The sequence below is a fragment of the Vulpes vulpes genome, chromosome 16, assembly GCF_048418805.1.
Source record: "Vulpes vulpes isolate BD-2025 chromosome 16, VulVul3, whole genome shotgun sequence".
Classification (NCBI taxonomy): domain Eukaryota; kingdom Metazoa; phylum Chordata; class Mammalia; order Carnivora; family Canidae; genus Vulpes; species Vulpes vulpes.
In genome coordinates this window covers 55,565,264-55,592,678 of record NC_132795.1, presented here as the reverse complement: position 1 = coordinate 55,592,678, position 27,415 = coordinate 55,565,264, and the positions used below count along the sequence as shown (strand labels likewise).

Here is a 27,415-nt window from a genome sequence, read left to right as displayed (position 1 = left end):
ACCTCCAATCAGCCATACTAAACTTCATTTATCATTTGTGTCTCAGCTTTTAAAAAATATTTTCTACCTTCTTGGCCTCTGCTGCATTCTGGGGAATTTCTTCTGATACACATTCTGATTCACTAATTCTCACCTTAGTTTTATCAAATCTAGTGTTTAGTCCATCCACATCCACTGAGTTTTTACTTTCAAATAATTATATTTTTCCGTTCTGAAAGTTTTACTTGGTTATTTTCCAAATTTGTCTAGTCATCCATCCCTTACTGATTCTATCCTTTATTTTTTTCTTTAAGCACTTCATAGTCCGCTAATTTGTGTAACTAATGGTTCACATCTGAAATCCTTGCAGGCTGAATCGGTTATGTGCGTCTCTCTAGACTCTGGGGCATGGAGACTTATTCCCCGTGTTTTCGGCGACTGCTGACTGTGACATCATGCTTGGTTGAGGTTAATCTCTAAGAGTCTTGGGTCTCAGTAGGGCTTCCAAAAAGGATCTGTATTTTTGTCAGGAGCTAGGACTACACACCTAAAGCCAGCGCAGCCTCCTTGAGTGCCCCCTGAATGCCAAGTCTGAGGCTCCACTTTCTCCCTGCCTGCTAGCTCCGCCTGAGTGGGGGAAGTGGTGGGGTGTGGGGGAGTGCTCTCTGATGCTGATGTCAGCATTTGCCTTTCTGGAAAATGTGCCTTTAGAAAGTCCTTTGCACTCACAGCTCCCTGCTCCAGCTGGGTTCCAGTTCTTGGGCTTACACGGCATGGTTTTTGTTCGACTTTGCCCTTTAAGATTTCCTTTAGTTCCCATGAACCCAACAATGTATTAAAAGGTATCTTTTATCCAGAATCTAGGTGTGTGTGTGTGTGTGTGTGTGTGTGTGTGTGTGTGTGTGTGTTTCCATAGCAGGAGGCTCTTCAGAGCATCTAGTCCACCACACTCCTGCAAATATAAGAAGTTAGGAATATAGTTTTTATCCTGTAGATAATAAAAAGCCATTAGAGGCTGTTTTGAAGATTTTTGTGTTAGATCTCTGTGGAGATTATGTGGCTGATAGGAGCGAGGCTCAGGCATAAAGATCACTGACAAAGGCATCCTAATAGTGCAGCCGACGGATGACAGGATCCCCCAAAGTAGGGACAGAGATGACAGTTAAGATATGATTGCCACAGAACTGTCACAATTTAGTGATCGAACATTTCTGAATAATTAAGCTTTTCCCACGTTTGTAGGTAGCAAAGTACTGGTAACTATCATTATCAAAGTATTAAGTACTCCTTTCTGGGTTTTTCTTTTTTCTTTTCTTTAAAGATTATTTATTCATGAGAGACACGGACTGAGAGAGAGGGGCAGAGACATAGGCAGAGGGAGAAGCGGGCTCCCTGCAGGGAGCCTGATGTGAGACTGGATCCTATATCCCAGGATCACGACCTGAGCCTAAGGCAGGTGCCCAACCGCTGAGCCACCCAGGCGTCCCTTTCTTTCCTAAATTAAATGAATCAAATACCTTCAAGGAAGTAAAACACCCTTTTAATAATCTATATTTATTCAAAGTATTTGACCTTGCCATGAGCCACAGGAAGCTATCAAGATTTTACTGCTGTAGTCCTTTGCTTATCTTGTCTCAAGGCCATACTGCATGCTGATCCAAAGTATAAAAGAAACAAACACCTGCTGCAAAACTCTGAGGCACTTCCAGAATACCTTTGTAGTAGATGCTGGTGCTACCATCTCTCTCTCTCTCTCACTCTCACACACACATTAAAATCTTTCAAGAGGGAAAAAGGACGAGTGCCTGGGTGGCTCAGTTGGTTAAGTATCTGCTTTGAGCTCAGGTTATGATCCCAGGGTCCTGGGATCCAGCCTGTGTCTGGCTTCCTGCTCAGTGGGGAGCCTGCTTCTGCTTCTCCCTCTCCCTCTGGTGCTCACTCTGCTTGTGCTCTCTTGCTTTCTCTCTCTAAAATAAATAAATAAATAATATTTTTTTTAAAAGAGGGAAAACGTACATTTTCAGGAGTTTAATCAACCCATCAGAAACTAGGTCATTCATTGTCTACATCACCCAGTCCTCTAAAGCACTCATACTCTGTTGTATGGAGGACAGCAATATGAAGACGGAGAAAATCAAGTACCACTATTTACATTTTGTTAAAACTGCTAACTTCAGGGAAACTGAAGCTATGCTTTGAACATGTTGGGCACGCTGGACTGTAATCAATAACAAGGGCAAAGAGATGAACTGCTAGATCACTCTCAGAATTTTATTAAGGGATTGGGCATGTTTGGTGATAACCTACATTTGAGGTTTGTGGTGCCTAGTTTTTGTTTTGTTTTGTTTTGTTTTAAGAAGAGTGAAATGCTCAGATCTCTGAAATGCACAGCAGACATACAACCGGAACCCCAGAAGCACAGTTATCATCTAAGTTCAAATTTAATTATTTTAGTGTACTGATATTCAGTATTTCTAGAATATCAAGGATTTAGATGGATGCTCACAGGTACCTCCAACATAACACATCTAAAACATAGCCCTTAACATATCCCTCAGACCGGGTCTCCCCACCATCTTCCCCTTCTCAGTAAGCAACACCATCACATACTTCCCAAAGGCAGAAAACTAGGGCTCATCCTCATTTCCACTCTTGTCCTCACTCCAACAACCAATCACCAGGAGTCCTGAGGGCTGAACTCCAAAACAAATCTCCCATGTGTACATTTCTCTCTGTAGACACTGCCTCTGCCCTCAGTCATGGTCACTGGATAGTCTACCTAGGTTCTTCATTCACCTTTCTGCTTCTTCTACCTAGGTTCTTCATTCACCTTTCTGCTTCTGTCTACCCTGGTAATGCATTCTCCCTCAGTTTATATTTAAGTAAATACAAATCAGATTATAGCATTCCTGTGCTTCAAATGTTCCCACTGTGCTCAGAATTCAGTCTGAAACTCCTCCCTATGATTACACAGTACAGAGTGACATGGTTCCTGCCTACTGTTCTCTGATCTCCACGTAGACCACCGGTCCCTCATTTGCTTGCAACTCTAGGAGCAAGCTAACCTTTTATTCCTGCCCCTGGGCCTTTGAACTCGCTGTTGCCTCTGCTTGGAATGTTCCTTTCATGCCTCTTCATCCTTACCTCATAGCACACCATCTTGGTGGAGGGGATTTCTCTTACTATCCTAACTAAAGCATACCTCACTGAAGCTCCTCTTCATTTCCTTAATAACATGTGCTACAATCTGTAATTGTTTTCTTTGTTTAGGTTACTGGTTACCTTTACCAGAACAAAAGTTCTTTGCGGCAGATAGGGCCTGCCACACTCATGGCCATTATTTCCTGCCTACCACCAATGCTTGACACATGGTAGAAACTTGATTAAATACCTGTTGAACTAAAATAGAATTTATCAATCTTCCCTTCTAAAATTACTGTTTAGCAACTAATATCTAGTTGCTGATAGCTATTTTATGCTCATAAAAAGCTGGACAATTTCTGGGTTTGGGCTCAAATTGAGATAGTTTACTAAGTTGGGATCTAGGGAACACCTAGCATTACAATTAGTAAGAATTATAGCAACACTCTTTATAAGTATTAAAATGAACAAATCATGTGGTTTTGTTGAATAGAATTCTGTTTCAACAAAGAATTGGCAATACTGAGCATTCCTTCTAGATCTTATTCCATCTTTACCCTGAGGACCACCCCTGCCCCAAGCTTCCACTCTTCACCCTTCAATATCCCACCAATTTCTGATTCATCCAATATTCAATTCAGTGAAGATGAACTGAGAATCGACTTTGTGCCTGGTACTGTGTGAAGAACTGGGGCTATAAAGGTGAAAGGATGATGGATGAAGTACTAACAGGTAGAGTCTCCCTCCCCACAACTGAATCCCCAAGGCCCTTTGCCAACCACAGTCACCAAAATACAGAGCTCCTTTTGCCCAAGAAGGACTGTCTTGATGGGTCAGAGATGAATATTTAGATTAAAAACAAAAGCCAGATTAATTTAACACAGAGGGAGTTTGGGGAGAATACTGATTCAGCCTGTCACTCCCTGCCCTACCCCTCTATGCATCTACCTTAGACTAAAGATCCTCTGAGGAAGGAGACAAACAGAAGAATCAAGAGTCAGATACTGGCAAGGAGGTCTTGTACTCTGAGTCTATCCAGGGCCTGGTGGTGGGAGTTGGGGAGAACAGGGAGAGGCCAGCCATCTCTCTTTCTACCAGGTATGTCTTGAGCCCTTATTGTTAGCTAGCCATACTTCTAGGTCCTGAGCATTCAGCAGGGAGCAGAATAGAAAAAAAATTCTTTCCCTCATGCTGCTTTCATTTGGAGAGTAAGAAGGATTTCTGCTTGTTCCCCAGGTGGAGCCTGGAAGAGCAAGTGACATTTGGAATTCCTCCCCCTGTCTTCATATCACACCAGCAGCACAGAATGGAAGCAGCCTCACAGAAATGCAGGGAGGTGGGTCTGGGAAGAGAGTATCTCAGGGCAGCCATTCAGAGCCCCCACTACGTGAGAGGTGTTGGGGAGCATCCAGCAGTGCCTGAAGGCTGCAGGATCAGCTGAGAGACAGAGTGGCAGAGGTGAGAGGGCCTCACTAGCGGGGCAGAGAGGATGCTAAAAGCCCAGCCTCACAACTTTGTGCCAGGGCAGTGCTATCAGGAAACCAGTGGACGCTGGCAGAAAGAGATGTGGACAATTAGAGAACAGTGGGCTAAGTTTCCTATTAGCAGAGGTCAGGATGAAGATGCCCATCCCCAAAGCCATGATGCTAATAAGCTGGTCCCTGAAAGTTGGATGCCCATCCTTGAAAGGAGGAAGGAGAAAAGGAAATCCTTAATTGATTGCGTTTAAACCGGAAATGACTGAGAAAACAAAATAAGCAAAGTGATATTTTTTGGAAGTTTAAAATTAGGAAGGTTAAGACTATCTTGAATTGTAGAAAAATAGGGCTACCCCTTTTGGCGCACTGGAGGTCACAGCTTGAAAATATGTTGATGACACAAGGATGAATAAGACCCACCTCTGCCTCTGAGGGACTCTTTCATCTCCCAGAAGGCCCTTGGTGTTCCTTCCCCACAAAGAGCTGCTCAGCTCTTTTGCTGCCCTCCAGACTTCCCTCCCTCTAAAATCCCCTACCTTGAGTAACAAACATCATCCAGGAGCTGGGGAGAAATCATCCATGCTGGTCTCCGGGCTCCTGCCACACCAGAGACAGATCCTGGTTTCAGACCAGACTTGAAGTGACATGAAAAGAAAAACTAAATAAATAATTCCTGGGGAGATGCCTGGGTGACTCAGTGGTTGAGTGCCTACCTTCAGCCCAGAGTGCGATCCTGGAGTCCCAGGATCGAGTCCCACATCAGGCTCCCTGCATGGAGCCTGCTTCTCTCTTTGCCTATGTCTCTGCCTCTCTCTGTATCTCTCATGAATAAATAAATAAAATCTTTAGTTAATTAATTAATTCCTGGGCCACCACCCTCTCATGTGTGTTCCCTCTTTATATCCTTGAACATGATTTCCAATTGTATATGTTTTGGGTACTTCCTCCTCTTAAAAGACTCTCCTTTGGATAACAAGTGTCAACCAGGAATGAGGAAAATTTTATGAAATTTCAGAAGATGACTCTGCTGGTATTAAACTTCATCAGTGAACTTGGAGTACACCCAGGTGCTGCTCAAGCTGCTCTTCTTTTACAAAACTATGGTTAACTTTTCTCTGAAGACACTTTCAAAGTATATGCAAGAAATACAGAAAAAAACACTATGACTCTCTTCAATTTAGGGGCATTTCAAATGACACTTGTTTAGCCAACAAATATTTAGTATATACTTACTAGGTGCTAAGCACTGGTTTAGAGGCAGAGAATAAAATGATGAACAAGACACAGACCTTCTCTCAAAAAAGAAAAGTCATAGCCAAATCAATGGAACAGAATAGAAAACCCAGAAATAAACCCACACATGTAACAGTCAACTAATTTACTACAAAGTGACCAAGAATATACCACGAGGAAAGGACAGTCTTCTCAGTAAATGGTGCTGGGAGAACTGGATAGCCACATGCAAAAAAAAAAAAAAAAAAAAAAAAAATTTAAGTTGGCTCACTATCTTCCACCATACACAGAAACAAACTCAAAATGGCTCAAATATTTCAATGTAAGACTGGATGCCATGACACTCCTCAAAGGAAACATAGGCGGCAAGCTCTGTAACTTCAGTCTTGGTGAGGATTTTAAAAAATTTCACACTAAAAGCAAAGACAACAAAAGCAAAAAACAGGAAATAACACATGTTGGTGGAGATGTGGGGAAAAGAAAGCTTTGTGTACTGTGGGTGGGAATGTAAGTTGGTGATCGCACTGTGGAAAACAGTATGGAGGTTTCTCAAAAAATTAAAAACAGAAATACTGTATGATTCAACAATTCCACCTCTAGGTATTTATCTGAATAAAATGAAAACACTAACTTGAAAAGATATCTGCACCTCCATGTTCACTGCAGCATTATTTACAATAGCTAAGATGGGGAAGCAATCTAAATGTCCATTGATGGATGAATGGATACAGAAAATAGGACACACAAGCACACACAGAATTATTTAGCTATAAAAAAGAAAGAAATCTTGCCATTTGCAACACAGATGGAACTTGAGTGTATTACACTAGGTGAAGTAAGTTAAATAGAAAAAGACAAATTCCATTATGATCTCACGTATATGTAGAATTTAAAAAAACAAAACTAAACTAACCAGCCAAATAAACAAAACAGCCTCATGGGTATAGAGAACAGACTGATGGTGGCCAGAGGTAGGCAGTAGGGGTGGGCAAGATGGATGAAGGGGGTTAAGAAGTACAAACTCTCAGCCATAAAATAAGCCAGTCAAGGGGATGTAATGTATGGCATGGGGACTGTTGGTTAATAACCCTGTACTGTATATTTGAAAGTTGCTAACAGAGTAAATCTTGAAGATCATCATTGTATTCTCTGCACAAGAAAAAATTTGTGATGATGTACTGTGATGAATGTTAACTGGACTTACCGTGATGATCATTTCGCAATATACACAAAACAGTGAATCATTTTGCTGTACACCTGAAACTAATATAATGTTATACATCAATTATATCTAAATTAAAAAATCATGGTCTAGCTGATTTGACAGTGGGGAGGCATAACGAGCAATTACAACACAGAATCGGCACTGGATCTGGAGCATCCAGGGTGCCATGAGAGCCCAGAGGAAGAGCAATAACCCCTGCCTTGGGTGTGTCAGGTAAGGCTTCCACGGAGAAACAGCATCTTAGCTGAATCTTAAGGATTCACACAAATGAATTCATATGTGAGGGGTGGGGCTTCCCACCTGAGGAAGTGGCATATGCACAGCACTAGGCATTTAAGGCAGGCAGTTCAAGCATCCATAGCTAGGCCATCATCTGTGACAGGGGAACAGGCTGGGACAAGTAAAGCTGGAGAGAAAACCAGGGGCTTATCTGCCATGCTAAGGTGTTAGGACTTCATCCTAGGAGAGCTTCTCAGAGTTGTGACCTGATCAGAGCTGCATTTTAGAAATGTCTGAAGTCTCTAATTCTGTTTTGACCCAAGTGCTCTAACTTGTTTCCTCTGATCCTTTCTTTATGCTACCCCCACAGTCACCTTCCTAAAGCAAGGTTATATCATGTCCTTGCTTAAAACACTTCAGAGGCTCCCTATTGTTATTCAGACACACCCAAAACCCCTCAACACAGTTCATCAGGAGACAGGGCACACATGCTGGTCCATAGTCTGTTAGGGCTGCTATAACAAAATACCACAAGGGTGCCTGGGGGGCTCAGTTGATTAAGTGTCTGCCTTTGGCTCAGGTCATGATCCTGAGGTTCTGGGATCGAGCTCCACATCAGGCTCCCTGCTCAGCAGGAAGCCTGCTTCTCCCTCTCCCTCTGCCTGCTTGTGTGTTTGTGTGCACGCTCTCTCTCTCTCTCTCTCCCTGTCAGATGAATAAATAAGGCTTTAAAAAAACAAAAATTAGGGGATCCCTGGGTGGCTCAGCGGTTGAGTGCCTGCCTTCGGCCTAGGGCGTGATCCTGGAGATCCAGGATCGAGTCCCACATCAGGGTCCCTGCATGGAGCCTGCTTCTCCCTCTGCCTGTGTCTCTGTCTCTCATAAATAAATAATCTTAAAAAAAAAAACCAAAAACAAAAATTAGAAAACTAAAACAGAAAATCAAAATACCACAGACCGGGGAGCTTATAAACAGAAATGTCTTTCCCACAGTTCTGGAGGTTGAAGTCCAAGATCAGGGCGTCAGCATTGTCAGGTTCTGGTGAAGGCCCCCTTTTCAGTAGCAGACTGCCAGCTTCTCACTGCGTACCAGCTTCTCACTGTGTACTGAGCTCAGTGAGGTCTCTTATAAATCATTAATTCCATTCATGAGGGTTCCACCCTCACGACCTTATCACCTCCCAAAGGCCCCATCTCCGACTACCATCACCTTGGGCATTAAGTTTTCAGTGTATGGATTTGGAGAGGGGGGTACAAACATCCAGACCACACCAGTGCTACTGCCAAGGGAGCTCCAGGTTTACATCTGTTATCCTGGCATAGTTATTAATTGTGCTACCTTTCACATCAAAAGTATCTTGGTCTGGGGGCACCTGGGTGGCTCCGTCAGTTAAGCATCTGCCTTCCACTTGGGTCATGATCTCAGGGTTCTGGGATCGAGCCCTGCATGGGGCTCCCTGCTCAGCTGGGAGTCTACTTAAGGATTCTCTCTCCCTCTCCCTCTGCTTCTCCCCCTGGCTTGTGCCCTCTAATAAGTAAGTAAGTAAGTAAGTAAGTAAGTAAGTAAGTAAATAAAACCTTTTTTAAAAAGTGTCCTGGTCTGGACAATAAATTACATGGTCACCTTTATTGATACGACTTTGTTTACCTTTCTGGCTCCATCTGGTACCTCTCCTGCCATCCACTCAATCCTAAGCCCCTGTTACATTTCCATCAGTTGTTCAAACCTGCCAAGCTTCTTCTTCCCCCACATCCCTGGTCTCCTACACAGTGTTCACTCTGCCCCAGACATTCTTTTCTCCTCACTTGGTCTGGCTCCTTCTGGGTAACAGGCAAAATAGTGTAGTAAACTCTTCTTCAAACTGTGGGCTGTGACCCATTAGTGGGATGTGAGATCAAATTGTGGGTCACAGCCAATATTTTTTTAAAAAGTAAAACTGTGGGGCACCTGGGTGGTCGGTTGTCTTTTCATCTCAGCTCAGGTCTTGTCTCAGGATGTGTTTGAGCCCCACATTGGGCTCCATGCTGGTTGTGGATCCTACTTAAAAACAACAACAAAAACCTGTCTAGAAAAAAATAGAATACATCAGAGTACACTGCCAAAACTCTTGTTTTGTGAAACTACTGTTGCAGGTGTGTGTGAGTCCATGTGTCCTGGGTCATGGCAGGAAAGGCATTTCTGACTTGAGCACAGTCAAAAGATTTGAAACACATTGGTATAGGCGCTGAGGTCAGACTATTTTGTTCTAAATCCTGACTCTGTCACTTCCAACTCTGTGTCCTTGGGTAAGTTATTGAAATTCTCTGTGTGTGTTTTCTTCATCTATCTCACAGGACTGGTATGAAGATTAAATGAATTAAAATGCTTGAAAGTATACTCAGCACACAGAATATAAGAATTGGCCATTTTACCTATCCTTCATGTTCCAGTATGGGCAACGCTTTTCCTTAACACCTGAAGTCAGGGATAGGTGCCCTCCTGGGTGCTTCCCTGTCCTCTCTCTATCCTAACTCTTACCTCACTTATTGGATTATACTCGGTCCCTGTGTTGGGAGCTACATAAAGGCAGGAATCTTGTATATCATTGAAGATCAAGCAGTTAGCACCATGGCTGGCACAGAGTAGGTATTCGGAAAATTTTTGTAGTACAAATAATTTACCCATTTTTGGAAAAAGATATACATCCATTTGTTTCCTTCAGATACAGTCTACTTGGGACTTATATATCTGAGATGTCAGTCATTTGGATGAAAAACCTGTCATCTTACCTCAGATTAAGTTTGGTTCTCCTAATTTGGAATGTTGGAGGGCTTATGAGACATTTTTATAATATACACACTCATTAGTAATAGAGAGAAGGATTTAGGCTGGATAGTTTCTTGACCTAAAACTCATAAATAATTCAAAAGTCAGAGATCTCTTCATATTTCTTTTAATCATCACAATGATGAAAAAATTGGGCCACTGTGTGACAAATAAAAGGTGGCATCTTTAAATGTAGTTACATCCTGCCAGCCTTTTAATTATTTAATTGACTTCTACTGCAAATGATTGTGGTTTTGTTCTATTCATTCATTTCAATGGAAGCCTTTAATAGTTTCATTTATGTCTTTTTTTTTCATGTTTGAATCATGTTTTCCTATATTTTTGAAGTAAAAAAGAGGGAACAATTAAGTTAAAAAAGGCTTTAATTGGATTTCTTAATATCAACCATATAATACACAGTTGCTATGTTGATAACCTCTCAAATTTCTATAGTCAGTTCTGTAATTCAAAGCATGCTTTGTAATGCTCTGATGATTGATATAAAGACTCTTTTGGAGAAATGTGAAAGCATAAAGCAACTGCCCTCAAAACGGAAGACACTAGTACAATGCACCCAATTCATGAGCAACATTTAAAAACAGCAAAACAGTGTGCAACTGCTTGAAAAGCTTTGTATATATCTAGAAGTGGCAAAGAGCAGAGCCCAGACTCAGTGCTCTGCTAATGGCAGATTCACTATGATACCTGTAGGTGGTCTGGGGAACTCCCGTTATCAGACTAGACTCTTATTAAATCAAATAGATGCATGCTTCAGATGATGATTTGTGCTACTAAAGAAACAGAGTGGGGACCAGCACAGGGAGGGCCAATGGTGGTGGTGGTGTGTCAGTTTTTAATAAAATGTTCAGGAAAACTGCCCTAGACTCTAACATTTCAACAGGACCAGAAAAAAAGGGAGAGAGAGAGAGTGCCAGAGAGTGAGACAGCACTGTGTACAGGACTCAGAAAAGGCCTTCAGAACAAAAGGCACTTCTTTGGCACCCTGGAAAGGAAGCTTCAAGTATCCACATGATGGACTGCTGGGAGGGATCTACTATGTACAACATGTTCAGCCACCTTCTAATTGTCCTGGAGAATACTTCCTTCACCAAGGCATTCGAAATGTACTGTGACAGGCACCAGCATCACTGAAGCACTTTTTCATGGTTGTCATCTGTAGGTTGGTGGTGACCCCAGGGATGACGCAGAGGTGACAAGACTGGTGACAAAGAAATAGGCAGATGGATCTCTTAGGATATACATGCAAAGTATTTATGTCCTATAGAAATGCCAGCCATGGGACATTCCCTGTGGAAGAGGCTCTCAAAAAGTGAGTGGGCAAGACATTCTGTTTACTGGCCACATCATCCTCTTTCCCTGGTCACTCCAGAGGCTGTCCAATAGGCTTTGGCCATGTGGCAGGGATGGAGGCTATGCATGGGCTCCCTGACATGAACTGCTCCTGCCCCAAGTGACCTGGCTATCCAACTGGTGAATGCCGCAGCTGTCAAGAGTAGAGGTTACTGCTACATCCCTAGCACGATACTATTTTCCAGGGAAAATAACCAGTTACATGGTGTCAGCTTCATTGTATTGGATCTCTCTATTACAAAGGGAGCAGTGCTTTGCCTTCATAGCGACACACATATTCTGGGTGCAGATTTGCCTTCTCTGCCTGCAGTCCTTCAGGCAGCACCATGAGTGAACTTAAAGAATGCCTTATCTATTTTGGCATCATCTCACAAACAATTCTATGCAAACTAGAATATTAAAAAAGAGCAAATGCTTTCCAACTCTTTTAACGAGTACAGCAAATTTTCAATACTGAAACATGACAAAAAGAATATTAGAAAAGATAATCCCAGTTAACTTCACTCATAGATGTAGAAGCAAAACTCCTAGACAAAGCATCAGCAAATCAAACCCAGCAACATATCCATAAGATAATATACCATGGCCAGATTGAGTATATTCCATGAATTCAAGGTTGTTTTAATATTTGGAAATCAACTACTTTATAAATTAATAGCTCAAAGGAGAAAAACCTATAACCATTCACACAGGTGCTAAAAATGGAGAAAATTCAACATATATTCATGAGAAAACTGTTAATAAATTAGGAATGGATATCTGCAAAATACCTACAGCAAACCCATCCTAATGGCAAGATGTTGAAAGAATTCTCTTAAAATACAGAGCAAGTATAGGAAGCCCATGATCACACTCTCATTCAACAATGAATGGTTCTACCTAGCATGGTGAAGTAAGAAAACAATACAAAGGATACAGTTTATAAATGAAGAAACAAGTGTGCCATCATTCACAGATGATATGCTGTGAAAAACCCAGAAGAATCTATAAGTAAATTAGAAAAATGGGTGAGAGTTATTTAAGCAAGGTTGCTGGCTACAAAATCAATATACAAAAATTAATTTCACCATCAACAGTTAGAAAGTGCAACTTATAAAATATCTTTTACAGTAGCAACAGAATTACATAAAGTAACCTAGTACATAACCCTGATAAAATATATAGGAGACCTGTATGGAAAAAAAACTATAAAATATATTAAAGGAGACTTAAATGAATGGAATGATGTGATGTTGTAAAGATACTACTGCTCCAAATTGATTTAAAGATGTGAGACAGTAGGGACCTGAGGGAACAAGTCCCTCAGGACCTGGGACACTCTATGCTGGCTACTATTCCTTTTTTGCCTAGCAAAGCACCAGCCAGGGTGTAAGCCTAGACTGGTTCAAATTAGTCCAAGATGCAATGGCCAACAAATTAGACTTTTCACCAACTTTCCCCCTCATTATAATGCTAAAAATCACACCCAGTGGTAGGGACTTAACATGCAACTAAAAACATACAGTGTACAAAGAAGCTTGTTCTGTCAACCAGGACTGAGTGCTCAATTCCCTGTACTGTCTCACCCTTACTAGATGTCATTCCTCGTCCTTCTGAGATCCTTTCAAACTTCTTAGCTATTGTTTGGGTCTGGCTCCTTTGTCATGGCTGTGTCTTCCATCAGCTGCAGCTGTTGCCCCAATTAAGCCTTGCCTGTCTGTGCCTTTAAATTTTGGGTTCAGCCTCTTTTCTACCGTTGCTGGATCCAAGGACCTGGTCTGGTAACAGATTGGAAGTGCCAATCAAAACTAATAGGTTTTTTTTTTCAAAGACCTTGACATGCTTTTATGTGGGAAAGCAAGGGACCAAAAAGAGACAAAAACACTCGTGATGAGGAAAAAGACATCAAGAATTATTACAAAGATAGGGTAATTAAAACTACTTGTTGGTGCGGGCATAGTCACTTAACTTCTGGAACAGAAGAGAGTCCAGAAACAAATCCATACATATGGGTAAACTTGCTTTGGAATATAAATAGCATCACAGCTCAGCGGAGAAAAAAGCAGACTTTTCAATAAATGATGCTGGGGCAGCTGGTTATCCATTCAGCAGCAAAACTGGATTCCTGCTTCAACCACACATAAAAACCAGTTCCAGTGGTATTAAAATTTTAATTGTGGAGAGCAAAACTAGGAAAATTTTAGCCTTGATAGAAGTAGGCTATATGGTCTTGAGACAAGAAAAAAAAAATCTTAAAAAATAACAAGATACAAAAAGTACAACCCATAGAGAATAAAATCCTACCTCATTAAAATTGAGACTATCTCTTATTCAAAAGATTCCTTACAAAGTGAAAAGACAAGTCCCAAACTGGGACTAAAAAAATGAAATGTTTAGCTTCCAGAATAGATGAAGAATTCCTACAAATCAATTAAGAAAACAACCAAATCAAATAGAAAAATGGCCAAAAGACATGAACAGACATTTTACAAATGAGGTAACATGAAATAAACCATACAAATATGAAAATATGCTCCATTTCATAATTTTAAAAATCCCACCTTAGTACAAATATTGTACGAATTCTCACTCAATAGATTGGCAATTTCTCTTTTTCCAAAAACATCAATATGAAGGGTTGGTGAGGACATGAGGACAACTAAAACTCTGGAACACAATTCCGCATTATCTAGTAAATTTGAAGATGCTCATACTGAATGATCAGCAATTTCACTTCTAAATATATGTCCTAGAGTAACTCTTGTCCATGAGAAGCAGGAGGCTCATATAAGTATGTTCCCAAACTTTTCACAATACAAAAAAACTTGACATGGTACTGATGATAGTAGAGCAGAATAGATACATTCTAATATACCACATCTACTTTATCTATTCATTTATCAATAGACCCTTTGGTTGCTTCCATATCTTGAACATTGCAGATAATACTGCAGTAAACATAGGGATGGAATTGTCTTTTTGAATTACTATTTTTGTTTTCTTTGGGTGGATACCAGTAGTGGAATTACTGGATCATATGGTATTTCTATTTTTAATTTTTTGAGGAACCTCCATATTGCTTTCCACAGTGGCTGCACCAATTTACATTCCCCCCCAACAGTGCACAGGGGTCCTTTTACTCCACATCCTTGCCAACACTTGTTATTTCGTGTTTTTTTTTATTCTAGCCATTGTGACAGGTATGAAGTGATATCTCATTGTGAGTTTGATTTGCATTTCCCTGATGATTACCGATGTTGAGCATCTTTTCATGTGTCTGTTGGCCATCTGGATGTCTTCTTTTGAAAGTTAGACCCCCAAAAAGACAAATACCATATGATTTAACTCATATGTGTAATCTAAGAAATGAAACAAAGGAGCAAACAAAAAACAGAGAGACAAACAAAAAAACAGACTTTTAAATACAGAGAACTGGTGGTTGCCAGAGGGGAGGTGAGTAGGGGGATGGAACAGATAAAGGGGATTAAGAGGTACAAATCTCTAGTTATAAAATAAATGTCATGGAGTGGAAAAGTATAGCACAGGAAATACAGTCAATAATATTGTAATAATGCTTCCTGGTAACAGATGGGGACTATACTTATCCTGGTGAGCATTCCTGAGTAGTGTACAGAATTGTTGGATCATTATCTTATACACCTGAAACTTATATAACACTGTATATTAATTATACTTCAATATAAAATAAATTTACAAAAACAAAAGCTCTGAAGGGAAATAAAAATACATATAAACTACATAAAACTTCTATAAAAACAACAAAACAAAAATCTATAAAGAAATCTGAAAGACAGCTCATAGCCTAGAAGATGATATTTGCAACATAAGTAACAGAAAAGGATTAGTAACTGTGAAAATTAGTAATGGGGACCTTCACTAAAATGAAGTCTGAAGGTTTCCTCAGGGGAGCTCTTGCCCTACCATTCTAGTCAATTGCAGATGCAACAGGAAGAGACCTTGACCTTGCATATGCATACTACACATACATTTTGGTGAAGGAAGAGACACTTTCTTGATTCTCTTTCCCTCCCAACAACAGCTCAGTCAATGAGAAGCCACCATACTTGGAACTTTCAAATGACTCCAGTGGACTTTTAGCCTATAACAGCCTTCCCAACTATCCCTTTTTCTCCTTAAAAAAGTGTACCTTTCCTTTGTTCCTCGGACTCACCTAGGTTTTGCCACCACTTGTTTGTCCTGGATTGAAATTCTTTTATTCCCAAATAGCCCCATTTTTGCTGGTGAAATAACAGGCAGTTTTTATTCTTAAGGTTAACAACATATATAAAAATGTTACAAAATCATTTAATTTAAATAAACACAACACACAATCCAAAAGAAAAACAGACTAAGGATATAAGCAGGCAATGCACAGAAGAAGAAATAAAAATACCCAGTTAATACATGGAAATATGTAAATTATACCTACTATGCAATGCAACCTTTTCCAAAGTGATAAAAATATAAGACTTGAAAAATATCAAGTGCCAGTGAGGGTATGAGTGAATAAGTACTCATAAACTGCAAGATGATGTAAATTGGTATTGATATTTTGAAGGGCTATTTGGCAAAATGAAAATGGGCATATGTTATGACCCAGGGATTCTATTTCTAGGAATCCACCCTAAAGAAACACTCACATATATGCACAGAGCTATTCACTGAAGCACCATTTGTAATAGTGAAAAATATAAAAACACTGTCTATTAGCAGGGAAATAAACTATAATATCCAGGCAATATAGGAGTTAAAAAATATATGGTAAATCTCTAAATACTGACTGAATACACTGAAGGCTCACCAAGTGATATTGCTTTAAAAAGTTTCAGAAAAAGAAAAAAAGAAAAAAAAACAGAAAAAGTTTCAGAAAAATACAGAACAACATTCTAAAGCAAAATAAAGTCAGTTCTACATACTTTTAAAGATACACGTACATATGTATATGCACAGAGAAAGACCTGGAGAGTAATTAACAAATTGATAATAATAGTTAACTCTGGTGAGGGAACTGTGTTGGAGTAAGGGACAGTCAAGGAGGATTTTGTCTCTATATTGTTTGAATTTTAAAAATAAAGAGTATATTGGGATCCCTGGGTGGTGCAGTGGTTTAGCGCCTGCCTTTGGCCCAGGGTGCGATCCTGGAGACCCGGGATCGAATCCCATGTTGGGCTCCCGGTGCATGGAGCCTGCTTCTCCCTCTGCCTATGTCTCTGCCTCTCTCTCTCTCCCTCTCTCTCTCTCTGTGACTATCATAAATAAACAAAAATTTTAAAAAAACTTAAAAAAAATAAGGGTATATTCACTTATTACTTATATAATTACAAATAAATAAAACTTATAAAATGGTACACAACTATAAATTTGAATCTAAGGTTTTAGGCAAGGTCCGATGGGAACACAGTGAAAGGAAAAACTGGTATGTAGAAAAGATTTTATACCAGTTGTGACATTTGAGCCAGGCCTCCCTGTTTGAATAGGATTTTGTCAAGCATCCATAATTTGATGGAGGACTATGGCAGATTGTATTTTCCAAAGATGCCTGTACACCATCCCTTATGCTTTTCTTTCAATATGACATTGACACTTGTCCATAGATGGGTGGAGGTCTACATTCCCTCCCCTTGAACTTGGGCAAGATTTTGTGATTGCTTTGATGAACTGAATGGGAAGGAAGTATCACAGCATGATTTTTGAGATCATTCAGCTTCTGCTTGGTCCTTTCTTTTACAGGATGCTCACCCTAGGAATTCAGCCACCATGCTGTAAGAAAGCCCAAACTAGCCCATGTGGAGAGACCACACTAAGAGGCTCATGTGGAGAGAAACTGAGGCCCCCAGCTGACAGTGGGCACCAACTACCAGACATATGAGTGAATGAACCTTCAGATGATTCCCGAGCCTTCAGATGATTCCCGTCCCCAGCCTTTGTGTCCTCGGGCTGAGGCCCAAACATACGTCATGGGGCAGAGATAAGTCATTCCCACTGTGCCCTGTCCTAATTCCTGACCCAGAGAATCCATGAACAGAATAAATGGTTATTTTATGCCACAAAGTTTTAGAGCAATGTGTTACACAGCCGAAGTAACTGGAACAAAGACTTTCTAAGGAGAAGAAATTATACAAGTAATAGAATGTTGTAGAGCATTGTGAACATTGGCAGTATTGGGTGATGAGGTCACAAAGGTTGGCTGGGATCAGGCCATGAAAAGTCTCATATGACAGTATAAAAAAATTAGACATACCATTGGCAGTGGAAAACTGTGGAAAATTTTTAAGCTGGGAAGTGAAATGCTTAGGGCTGCACTTTAGCAAGATATCTTTGAGATTGGTGTGAAGGAAAGATGGGGCAGGGGGCGGGAGGAAGACTCAAAAATAGGAAAAACTCCTCCAATTAAGATGAGTTCCAACCAAGTAACATGTTTTGTGACTTTTTTTCCTCATAAGGCCTGCCTCTTAGGCTCATTTATATTCCATTTCTCTTGTATTATAAAGTTGGCAGGGGAAACTTATTTCCACACAAAAATACACACATGGATGTTTGCAGCAACTTTATTTATAATTGCCAAAACTTAGACACAACCAAGATGTTCTTCAGCAGGTGAATGGATAAATACCCTAGTAGATCCTAGCAGATTCAGCACTACAAAGAAATGGGCTATCAAGCCATGAAAAGACATGGAGAAGCTTTAAATGCATGTTACTGAATAAAAGAAGTCAGTCAGAAAAGGCTATCTCCTGTATGATTCCAACAATATGACTTTCTGGAAAAGGCAAAACTATGGAGACAGTTAAAATATCAGTGGTTGCCAGGGGTTAGGAGGAAGGGAGGGATGGCAGGCAGAGTACAGAAGTTTTGCAGGCAGTGAAATACTCTGTATGATACTATAGTGGTAGATACATGTCTTTATGACACTTGTCAAAACCCACAGAACATACAACATCAAGAGTGAACGCTAATGTAAACTATGGTCTTTGGGTGATAATAAAGCGTTAATGTAGGTTTGCGAATGGCAACAAATATGAGGTGTTGGTAGGGGGGTAGGTTGTGCTTGTTTGGGGGCAGGGGCATATAGGGAAATCTCTGTACCTTCCACTCAATTTTACTCTGAACCTAAAACTGCTTTAAAAAGATGAAGTCTATTTTTAAAATGTTGGAGGGGGTATATGAGGGGATATTAGATCACAAAAAAACGTTTTCCTTACCATTCTTCTTTCAAGCTTCTGGATCTGGATCAGTTTACATAAAGTGTATTCTAAGAATACAGAGCAAGCTGTCTTAAAAATGGTAACCACTTATAACTAATTATCCATGTGAGTAATACCATCCTTGTACTCCAAATATCACCATAACCCACAACTTCGTGTTCTGTGTTTATTGAAATATCCTCCTCATCATTCTCATGACTAGCTTTATAAGAAAAATTATATAAATGTGAACCTGTAAAATAAATCTATTCTAATCAACTACAGTTTTTATATTTTGGATATTGGGGATCTATATATGGAGAAAATCACAGCGCGTGGCCCAAAGATGAGGGAGAAGATGAAACTCAGAACATAAGGAGCCACCTCTGCAGTGAGGGAAAGGATGCTTGGATGAATATAAAAGCAAAGATAAATGAGGGGATGAACGATACTAATGAGAATGTTTCATTCTCATCTTGGCAGAGGGTCTTGAGTCCTATTTTTTGAGAAAAGCAAGAGGAAGAATGTATTAAAAATTGAGTTTCTGAAGAATAGAGAAAGTATGAAGTGGCTCCACCATGAATCAATCAGAAATTGAGTAGCAGCAGAGCCCAGTTTGAATTTGATAATGTAATTCATTGGAGGCCAGTTTGTATCATTTTATACTGTACCTTCTCTAACACTAATTATTCAAGAGGTGATTAGCCAATTTGTGGGATGCTATGCATCTTGTTTTTCACATTTTCATCTAATGCTTGCTTATGAAAAATGTCATAATTTAAACTTTATCAAAGAGAAGTTAATAGAAATGAAAAAATGAACCCTAATTTTTCTGCATTTTAAACCATTCACAAGAGATTTGAGGTTTGCAGTTAATAATTTTTGAAACAATGAAAAAAAAAGCAAAATGAAGGGGAAAAAAAACATTGAAACAAATGGTAAAATAAGATTACAGGATCATGTGTGGGTTGAATTCATCCATGTTGGTCCCATCCCTAATTATCGAAGTTAAATTAAAACCACTGCTGCCATATTTCACAAAATAAAATCTGATGAAAAGCAATTCCTGCCCAATGTTTCTTATTCATGTTTCTGAGTAACCTTCACAACTCCTAAATGTCATCAATGAAATTCTAAAGAATAGAATTTACCTGCATCCCAGAGGTTACAAACGTCTGCTGGCCCTTCTGATGATATAGTTGATGAGATAATGGAAGGAGGGACTGTCGGCAAAAGTGGCTTTGGGTCATCCTCATAAAATAACATCAGGTCCTTAAAGAAAACAGGAGAACACACGAAGTTTGAAAAAAAAAAATTAATCCTACTGCTTCAATTTGTTAAAGTAGATGGACAATTTATGGAGATACAATGTGTCTATATATGTTAACATAAATACATTTTAACTGAAAGAACTCAAATGTAAGTTAGCTATACATTAGTACATGGTGGTTTTCTACCCTTGAAGATCTTCACTCCCTGATGAAGACAGCTGGTGCAGGTAAGCAATGATTCTGTTTGAGGCATTAACTGTCTCTATCACCCTTTGAGCATTCTTAGAGCATACGATCTCAGAAACCAATTTTTCTGTTTTACTGGTTATAATAAAGCTACCTGTGTATATCTTTTATTCATATTTTAAAACTTTAACTTTTTATCACGGAGTAAAAAAAAATAGATGATAATCCAATCATGTAGGTTAAACAACAAATCAATGCATGGCCAGTCTTGTTTCATTTATATCCTATTACTCTTCATCTGTTTTACTGTGAAGTAAATCCTAGCTATATCACTTATTTTGGTGTATCTCTCTACATGACAAAAATTCTTTAATATAATAATTATTATTTTACGCCTAGAAACTTTACAACTCCTTAATGTCATCAATTATAAATCTATCTTTCCAATTTCTCCTAAGTGCCATAAATAGGTTTTTCTGTAGCTTACAAGAGGATTCAAATAAAGTCTCCACAGTGGGATGGGTTGACATGTCTTATATCCCCCATGAAGAGAGATTTGTTCTGCAGTATTTATTTAAGGTGTAATTAACATAGACTACATTAACCTCAATACAGAGCTCAGTAAGTTTTAACATGATGATTATACCTATGTAGCCACTTTTCTGTCACTCCAGAAAGTTCCCTCAAGCTCTTTTCCAGTTGATACCATTCCTCCACCACCAGTACACAGTATTCTTCCTTCCACCATAAATCAATGAGATTGCCTGTTCTTGAGCTTCCTATGAATGCAAACATATACTATGTAGGCTTTTGTATCTGATTCCCATTGTTTAACATGTTTGTGAGATTCATTCATATTTTGAGTATAATCAGATACTTTTTTTTAATAAGAAGTATTCCATTGTATGAACATGCCACAATTTGTTTATCCATTCTCCTCCAATATGGACATTTGGATTGTTTCCAAATTTCAGCTACTATGATATGAATAAGGTTACTATGAACATTCTTATAGACATCTTTTCATGGACAAATGTACTCATTACTCCTGGATATTTATACAGAAGTAGATCGGCTAGGTCGTAGCATAGGTTAACTTTTAACTTTATTGAAATTGCCAAACCATTTTCCAAACAATTTTCCACTTTTCATAATTCAACTTTTATTTTGAAACCATTGTAGATTCACAATCAGTTGTAAGAAATAATACATAGTGATCCTGTATATCCTTTACCCAGTTTTCCCTAAAGGTAACATCTTAAAAATTGTAGTACAATATTATCCAGGATGTTGACATTGATAATGTCAAAATAGAGAACATTTCCATCATAATAAGGATCCTTTCTGATACTTTATTACCATAGCCTGCCCCCCACAACTACTAATCTGTTCTCCATTTCTATAATTCTGACATTTGAAGAATGTTACATAAATGGAATCATACAGGATGTAACCTTTTGGAATTGGCTTTTTTCACCTGGCATAATTCCCAGGGATTCATCCAAGTTATTTCATATATTAATAATGGTTCCTTTTTATTGCTGATTGCTGCGTAGTATCCATGATATAATATCACATTTTGTTTAATGTGTCAAAGGAAATTGGGATGGTTTCCAGATTTTGGTTATTATAAATAAAGCTGCTGTGAACACTGAATAAAAAATCTCACAGGTTTTTGTATGAAAATAAATTTTCATATCACTGGGATAGATGCCTAAGAATTCAATTTCTGGGTTGTATGGTAGTTGCATGTTTAGTTTTATAAAAGACACTGCCAAACTATTTTCCAGAGTAGCCCTAAAATTTTACATTTCCACTAATAATATTTGAGTGATCCAATTTTTCCACACATTTGCCAGCATTTGGTGTTGTCATTTTTTTTTATTTTAGCCATTTTGATATTTCATTACTTGTTTAAATTACATATTCATAATAGGTAATGATGTTGAACATCTTTTCATGTGCTTATTTGCCTTCTCTATTTGCTGAAGAGATTGTTCTTGTCATCTGTCCATTTTCTAATTGGGTGGCTTGGTTTTTAACTGTTAGGTTTTGAGATTTTTTTTTTTAAATTTTTAAAAGGAGGTTCCACACCCAATGTGGGGCTTAAACTCATGAATTTGAGATGAAGACTCACCTGTTCTACCAACTGAACCAGTTAGGAACACTGAGAGTTCTTTAGTTTTTTATTTTTTATGCTCTAGGTATTAGTCCTTTGCTGGATATGTGGGTTGCAAATATTTTCTCCTAGGCTGTAATTTGTTTTTATACCCTTGTGTGAGGATGTCTAACTTTTATTTTTCTTTTAGGGATCATGTTTTTGGCCAGCCCTAGATTACAAAGATTTTTATCCAGTATTTTTAAAAAGTTTTATAGTTTTACATTTAAGTCCATGATCCACTTAATTCCTACATGATATTTAAATTAAAGTTCATGGTTTTGCCTGTGAATGTCCAATTGTTCTAATATAATTTGTTGAAAAGATTATCCTTCCTCCATTGAATTCCTTTTGTTCCTCTGTTAAAAGCCAATTTGCCATATATGTGTGGGTCTATTTCTTGGTTCTCTATCCTGTTCTACTGACCTAAATATCTATCTCTCCACCAGTATCACACTCTCTTAAGTAAGTAGCTATGCAGTAGGCTTAATATCAAGCAGAGTTATTAGTTCCACTTTATTCTTTTTCAAGATGGTCTTAGCTATTTTAGGACCTGTGCCTTTCCATATAAACTTTATAAGCTTATTATCTCTGTATCAAAAAGAAAACTGCTAGAATTTTGATAGGAATTGCATTCAACATATAAGTAATTGGTAGCATCTTTACTATGACAAGTCTTTCAATCCATGAACATGGTATGTTTGGGTGGTCTTTAAGTTCTTTCATCAGTATTTTATCATTAATTTTATGTATTTTATAATTTTCAGCACACTGATTCTATACATATTTTGTTGCCTAAAGATTTCATTCTGGAGCAGTAACTGCAAATTGCATGTGTCTTAATTTCAGTTTCCACATGTTTACTACTAGTATATAAAAATGCAACTCATTTATGAATGTTGATCTTAATATCCTACAACTCTGCTGAATTCACTTGCTGGTTCTATGAGGTTTGTTTTTTCCTAAGATTTATTTATTTATTTTAGAGAGATAGAGCACACACATGCAGGGGAAGGAGTGGAGGGAGAGGGAGAGAGAATCTGAGGCAGACTGTGTGCTGAGTGCAGAGCTCTACATGGGACTCAATCCCATGACCACAAGATCATGACCTGAGCCAAAACCAAGAGTCAGACACTCAACTGACTCAGCCACACAGCTACTTGATGTTGGTTTGTTTTTGTCATCTCTTTGAGATTTTCTATGCAAACAATTTGTAAATAAGGACAATTTTATTTTCTTCTCTACATTTTACATACCTTTTCTTATTGCAGTGGCTAGAACTTCCAGTGCTATTCTGAATAAGTCCTGGCCTTGTTCCTGATCTTGAAAGTATTCACTGTGAAAAATGATGCTATTATAGTTTTGTGTAGATAAAATCTTTATCAGTTTAAGGAAATTCCATATGTCTAGTTGTTGAGTTTTTAACAGAAATAGGTTTGAATTTTGTTAATAAATGCTTTTCTGCATCAATTGACAAAATCCTATGATTTCTCTTCTTTAATTTATTGATATGATGAATTGCACTGATTGGCCCTCAAATGTTGAATTACACTTAAATTTTACTTGGACCTGGTATGTAACTTTTTAAATACATTGCTGGATTCAACTGGATAATTTTTTGAGGATTTTTGCATCTAATTTCATGAGAGCTAATGGTCTGTGGTTTTTATTTTGTACTGTCTTTTTTTTTTTTTTTTTTTTGAGGTTGGTAGCAAATAATACTTGCTTCGTAAGATGAACTGGGAACTATTCCCTCCCATTTTTTGAAAGACATTTGTGTGAAAATAGTGTCAATTCTTATTTAAACATTTGATAGAATTCTTCAGTAAAACCATCTGGGCCTAGAGATTTCTTTTTCACATATTTATATTACAAATTCCTTTTAAAAAATGGTTATAGAACTATTCAGGTTATTTTTCATCTTCTTTGAATTTTGGTAGTTTGTGCTGAGAAATTGTTCTATTTCTTCTAAATTGTCAAATTATGAGCATAAAGTCATTGGCAGTAATTCTTTATTGTCCTTTTATATCTACAGGAACTGCAGTAATATCCCATTTCATCCTGATATTGGTGATTTGGGTCGTCTTTGTCAGTCATGCTAGAGGTTTGTAAGTTTTGTATTTTTCAAAGAATTAGCTTTTTGTGTCATTCATTTTCTCTGTTAATAGTTTTCTTGCTTTCAATTTCATTAATTTCTGTTCTTTATTATTTTCTTTCTTCTGTTTCATGTAGGTTTATTTTGCTTTTCTTAGTTTTTGTTAAAAGAAACTGAGATTATTGATTTTATACCTTTCCTCTTTCTAATTTAATCATTTAGTGCTATAAATTTCCCTCTCATCACTATTTCACCTGTGTCTCATATATTTTGATATGTTGTGCTCCCTTCTCATTCAGTTCTATGTATTGTAAATTTTTCTCTGAGACTTCCCCTTTGACCTATAAATAATTTAGAAGTTTGTTTATTTTCCCCAAAAATTTCAAGTAAGATTTCTCATGAGTTTATACTGATATAATTTCAATCCAGTTCAGGTCTATTAGGTGATGACAATCTCTTCCATCTTACATTCATATCTCCTTTCCCCCATGTTGAGAATCCTAGTTCTCAAGGATACCAAAGATGATACAAATAGGAGTATCACACAATTATTCATATGATTCATTCCACATTATACTCACAATAATCTCAGGTCAAAAATACCAATGTCTTAGAATAAAAATACCAACTGAATGTAGGAACATTTGTTTAATTTTATGTTACATTTTAAAGGATTGTTTTATTTAGTATAATCTTGTTTTATGATAATGCAAAAATATTTCCAGGATTCCAATGACAAATCTAAAAACATGGTATAATCAAAGAAGTCTAGCTTCTATTTCTCCTTTCCACCTTATTTTCCTCTCCCTTTATGAGTAACTTCTTCTTTCCTTTTTTTTAATATTACAGCTAACCTTTAAAATGGCACATCTTTAATATAAACAAATGGAAAATCCAGGAATAGACCTAAGCATAAATGGGAATTTATTATGTGATAGAAGCCACAATTTAAGTCAATGGAAAAAGATGGATTGTTCAACAAATGACATTGAGACAATTGATTATCATTTGTAAAAATACAAGTTAAAAGGTGGATCTTTACCACTCTCAATTCATCAAATAAATTCTTCATGGATAACACTTAAATATATTTTAAAAATTAAAGCATTAAAGAGGGAGGGTAGGTTTTTACAAAATTAAACATACATTTATCATAAAACCTGGTAATTACACTCCTTGGTATTTACATAAAGGAGCTGAAAATTTATGACCACACAGAAACCTGCACACAATTGTTCACAGTAACTTTATTCATAATTTCCATAAGTTGGAAGCAATAAGATGTCTTTCAGGATGTGAATGGGTTAATGAACTTTATATCCAGACAATTGCATATTATTCAACATTAAAAAGAAATGAGCTATCAAGCCTTAAAGAGACATAGAGGAATCTTAAAGGTATATTACTAAATGAAAGAAGCAGTTCAAAAAGGCTACATATTGTATGATTCCAACCATATGACTTTTTGGAAAAGGCAAAACTAAGGAGACAGTAAAAGGATCAGTGGTTGCCAGGGGTTAGCAGGAGGAACGAATAGATGGAGCACAGAGGATTTTAGTACAATGAAACTATTCTCTGTGATGCTATAACGGTAGATATAGAACAGTATACATTTGTCAAAATCCATAAAATACACAACATCAAGAGTGAATCCTAATGTAAACTATGGTCTTTGGATAGTAATGAGTGTTGATTTAGGTTTAATGATTATAACAAATGTATCACTCTGATGTGGTTGTTATTGTGAGGAAGGTCATATGGGGGCAGAGGCAGGTGGGGGTATTCATGGGGTATATGTAAAGTCTCCTACTTCCCACTCCTGCTTGAGTCTAAAACTGATCTAAAAAATAGCTTGTGGGATGGATCCCTGGGTGGCGCAGCGGTTTGGCGCCTGCCTTTGGCCCGGGGCGCGATCCTGGAGACCCGGGATTGAATCCCACGTCGGGCTCCCGGTGCATGGAGCCTGCTTCTCCCTCTGCCTATGTCTCTGCTTCTCTCTCTCTCACTGTGTGCCTATCATAAATAAATAAAATTAAAAAAAAATTAAAAAAAAATAAAAAATAAAAAATAGCTTGTTAAGATTTAAAAAAAAACAAAAACAAAAACAAAAACCAGGGCAGGGTGCCTGGGTGGTGCAGTCAGTTAAGCGTCCAACTCTTGGTGTTAAGCATTTGACTTTTGGTTTTGGTTCAGATTCTGACCTTGGGATCTTGAGATCGAGCCCCACCTCAGGCTCCATGCTCAGCGCACAGTCTTCCTGGGACTCCCTCACCTTCTCTCTGTGCCCCTTTCTCCCCCACTCTCTCTCTCCAAAATAAATAAATAAATATTTTTAAAAATAAATAAATACAAATCCAGGGTGATATTTATTAAAGTCTTAGACTACAGAGGTCTTTCTATTTTTTTTAGTATTTTATTTATTCATGAGAGATACACACAGAGAGGGAGAGACATAGGCAGAGACAGAAGCAGGCTCCTTGTGTGGAGCCTGATGTGGGACTCAATCCCAAGACCCTAGGATCATGACCTGAGCCAAAGGCAGGCACTCAACCACTGAACCACCCAGGTGCCCTATGAAAGGTCTTTCTAAAAATGACTTAAAACCTAGAAGCCATAACAGAAAAGCAAATTTGACTACTTTTTAATAAAAATTGAAGACTTAAGACTGTGATATTGTGATTTATAATAAATATATATTTGGTCTTTGTCCATGGTTCCTGGCACAGAGTTCATAAACTCTTGTAATTTCCTCAGTGTAAGAGAACTAGGAGCATCTTTTATTCTAATATTTGGTCTTTGACCCCCATTCCTGACCAGAGCTCCTAAATCTGTTGGAATTTTCAGGGAGATCAGAGTGTCTTTTGTTCTGTGAAGTGACTCTTGATGAGTGCCTAGATAGCTTCAGGATGGGGACTAGTCACCAGAATGACCAAACCATGATTAGAAGCCTGGAACTTGGGATCCCTGGGTGGCGCAGTGGTTTGGCGCCTGCCTTTGGCCCAGGGCGCGATCCTGGAGACCCGGGATCGAATCCCACATCGGGCTCCCGGTGCATGGAGCCTGCTTCTC

The 27,415-nt window shown here is 38.3% G+C and overlaps 1 protein-coding gene across 2 annotated transcripts in view; it reads right to left on the bottom strand.

Moving 5' to 3' along the window:
* ENTHD1 (ENTH domain containing 1) overlaps positions 1–27,415 on the bottom strand; it is a 105,671-nt gene that overhangs the window by 28,144 nt on the left and 50,112 nt on the right. For both annotated transcript variants that reach the window (XM_026017431.2, XM_072743140.1), the window contains exon 5: positions 19,788–19,908. In XM_026017431.2, coding sequence (XP_025873216.1) covers positions 19,788–19,908 — 121 coding nt within the window. The remainder of the gene's footprint in view (positions 1–19,787; positions 19,909–27,415) is intronic.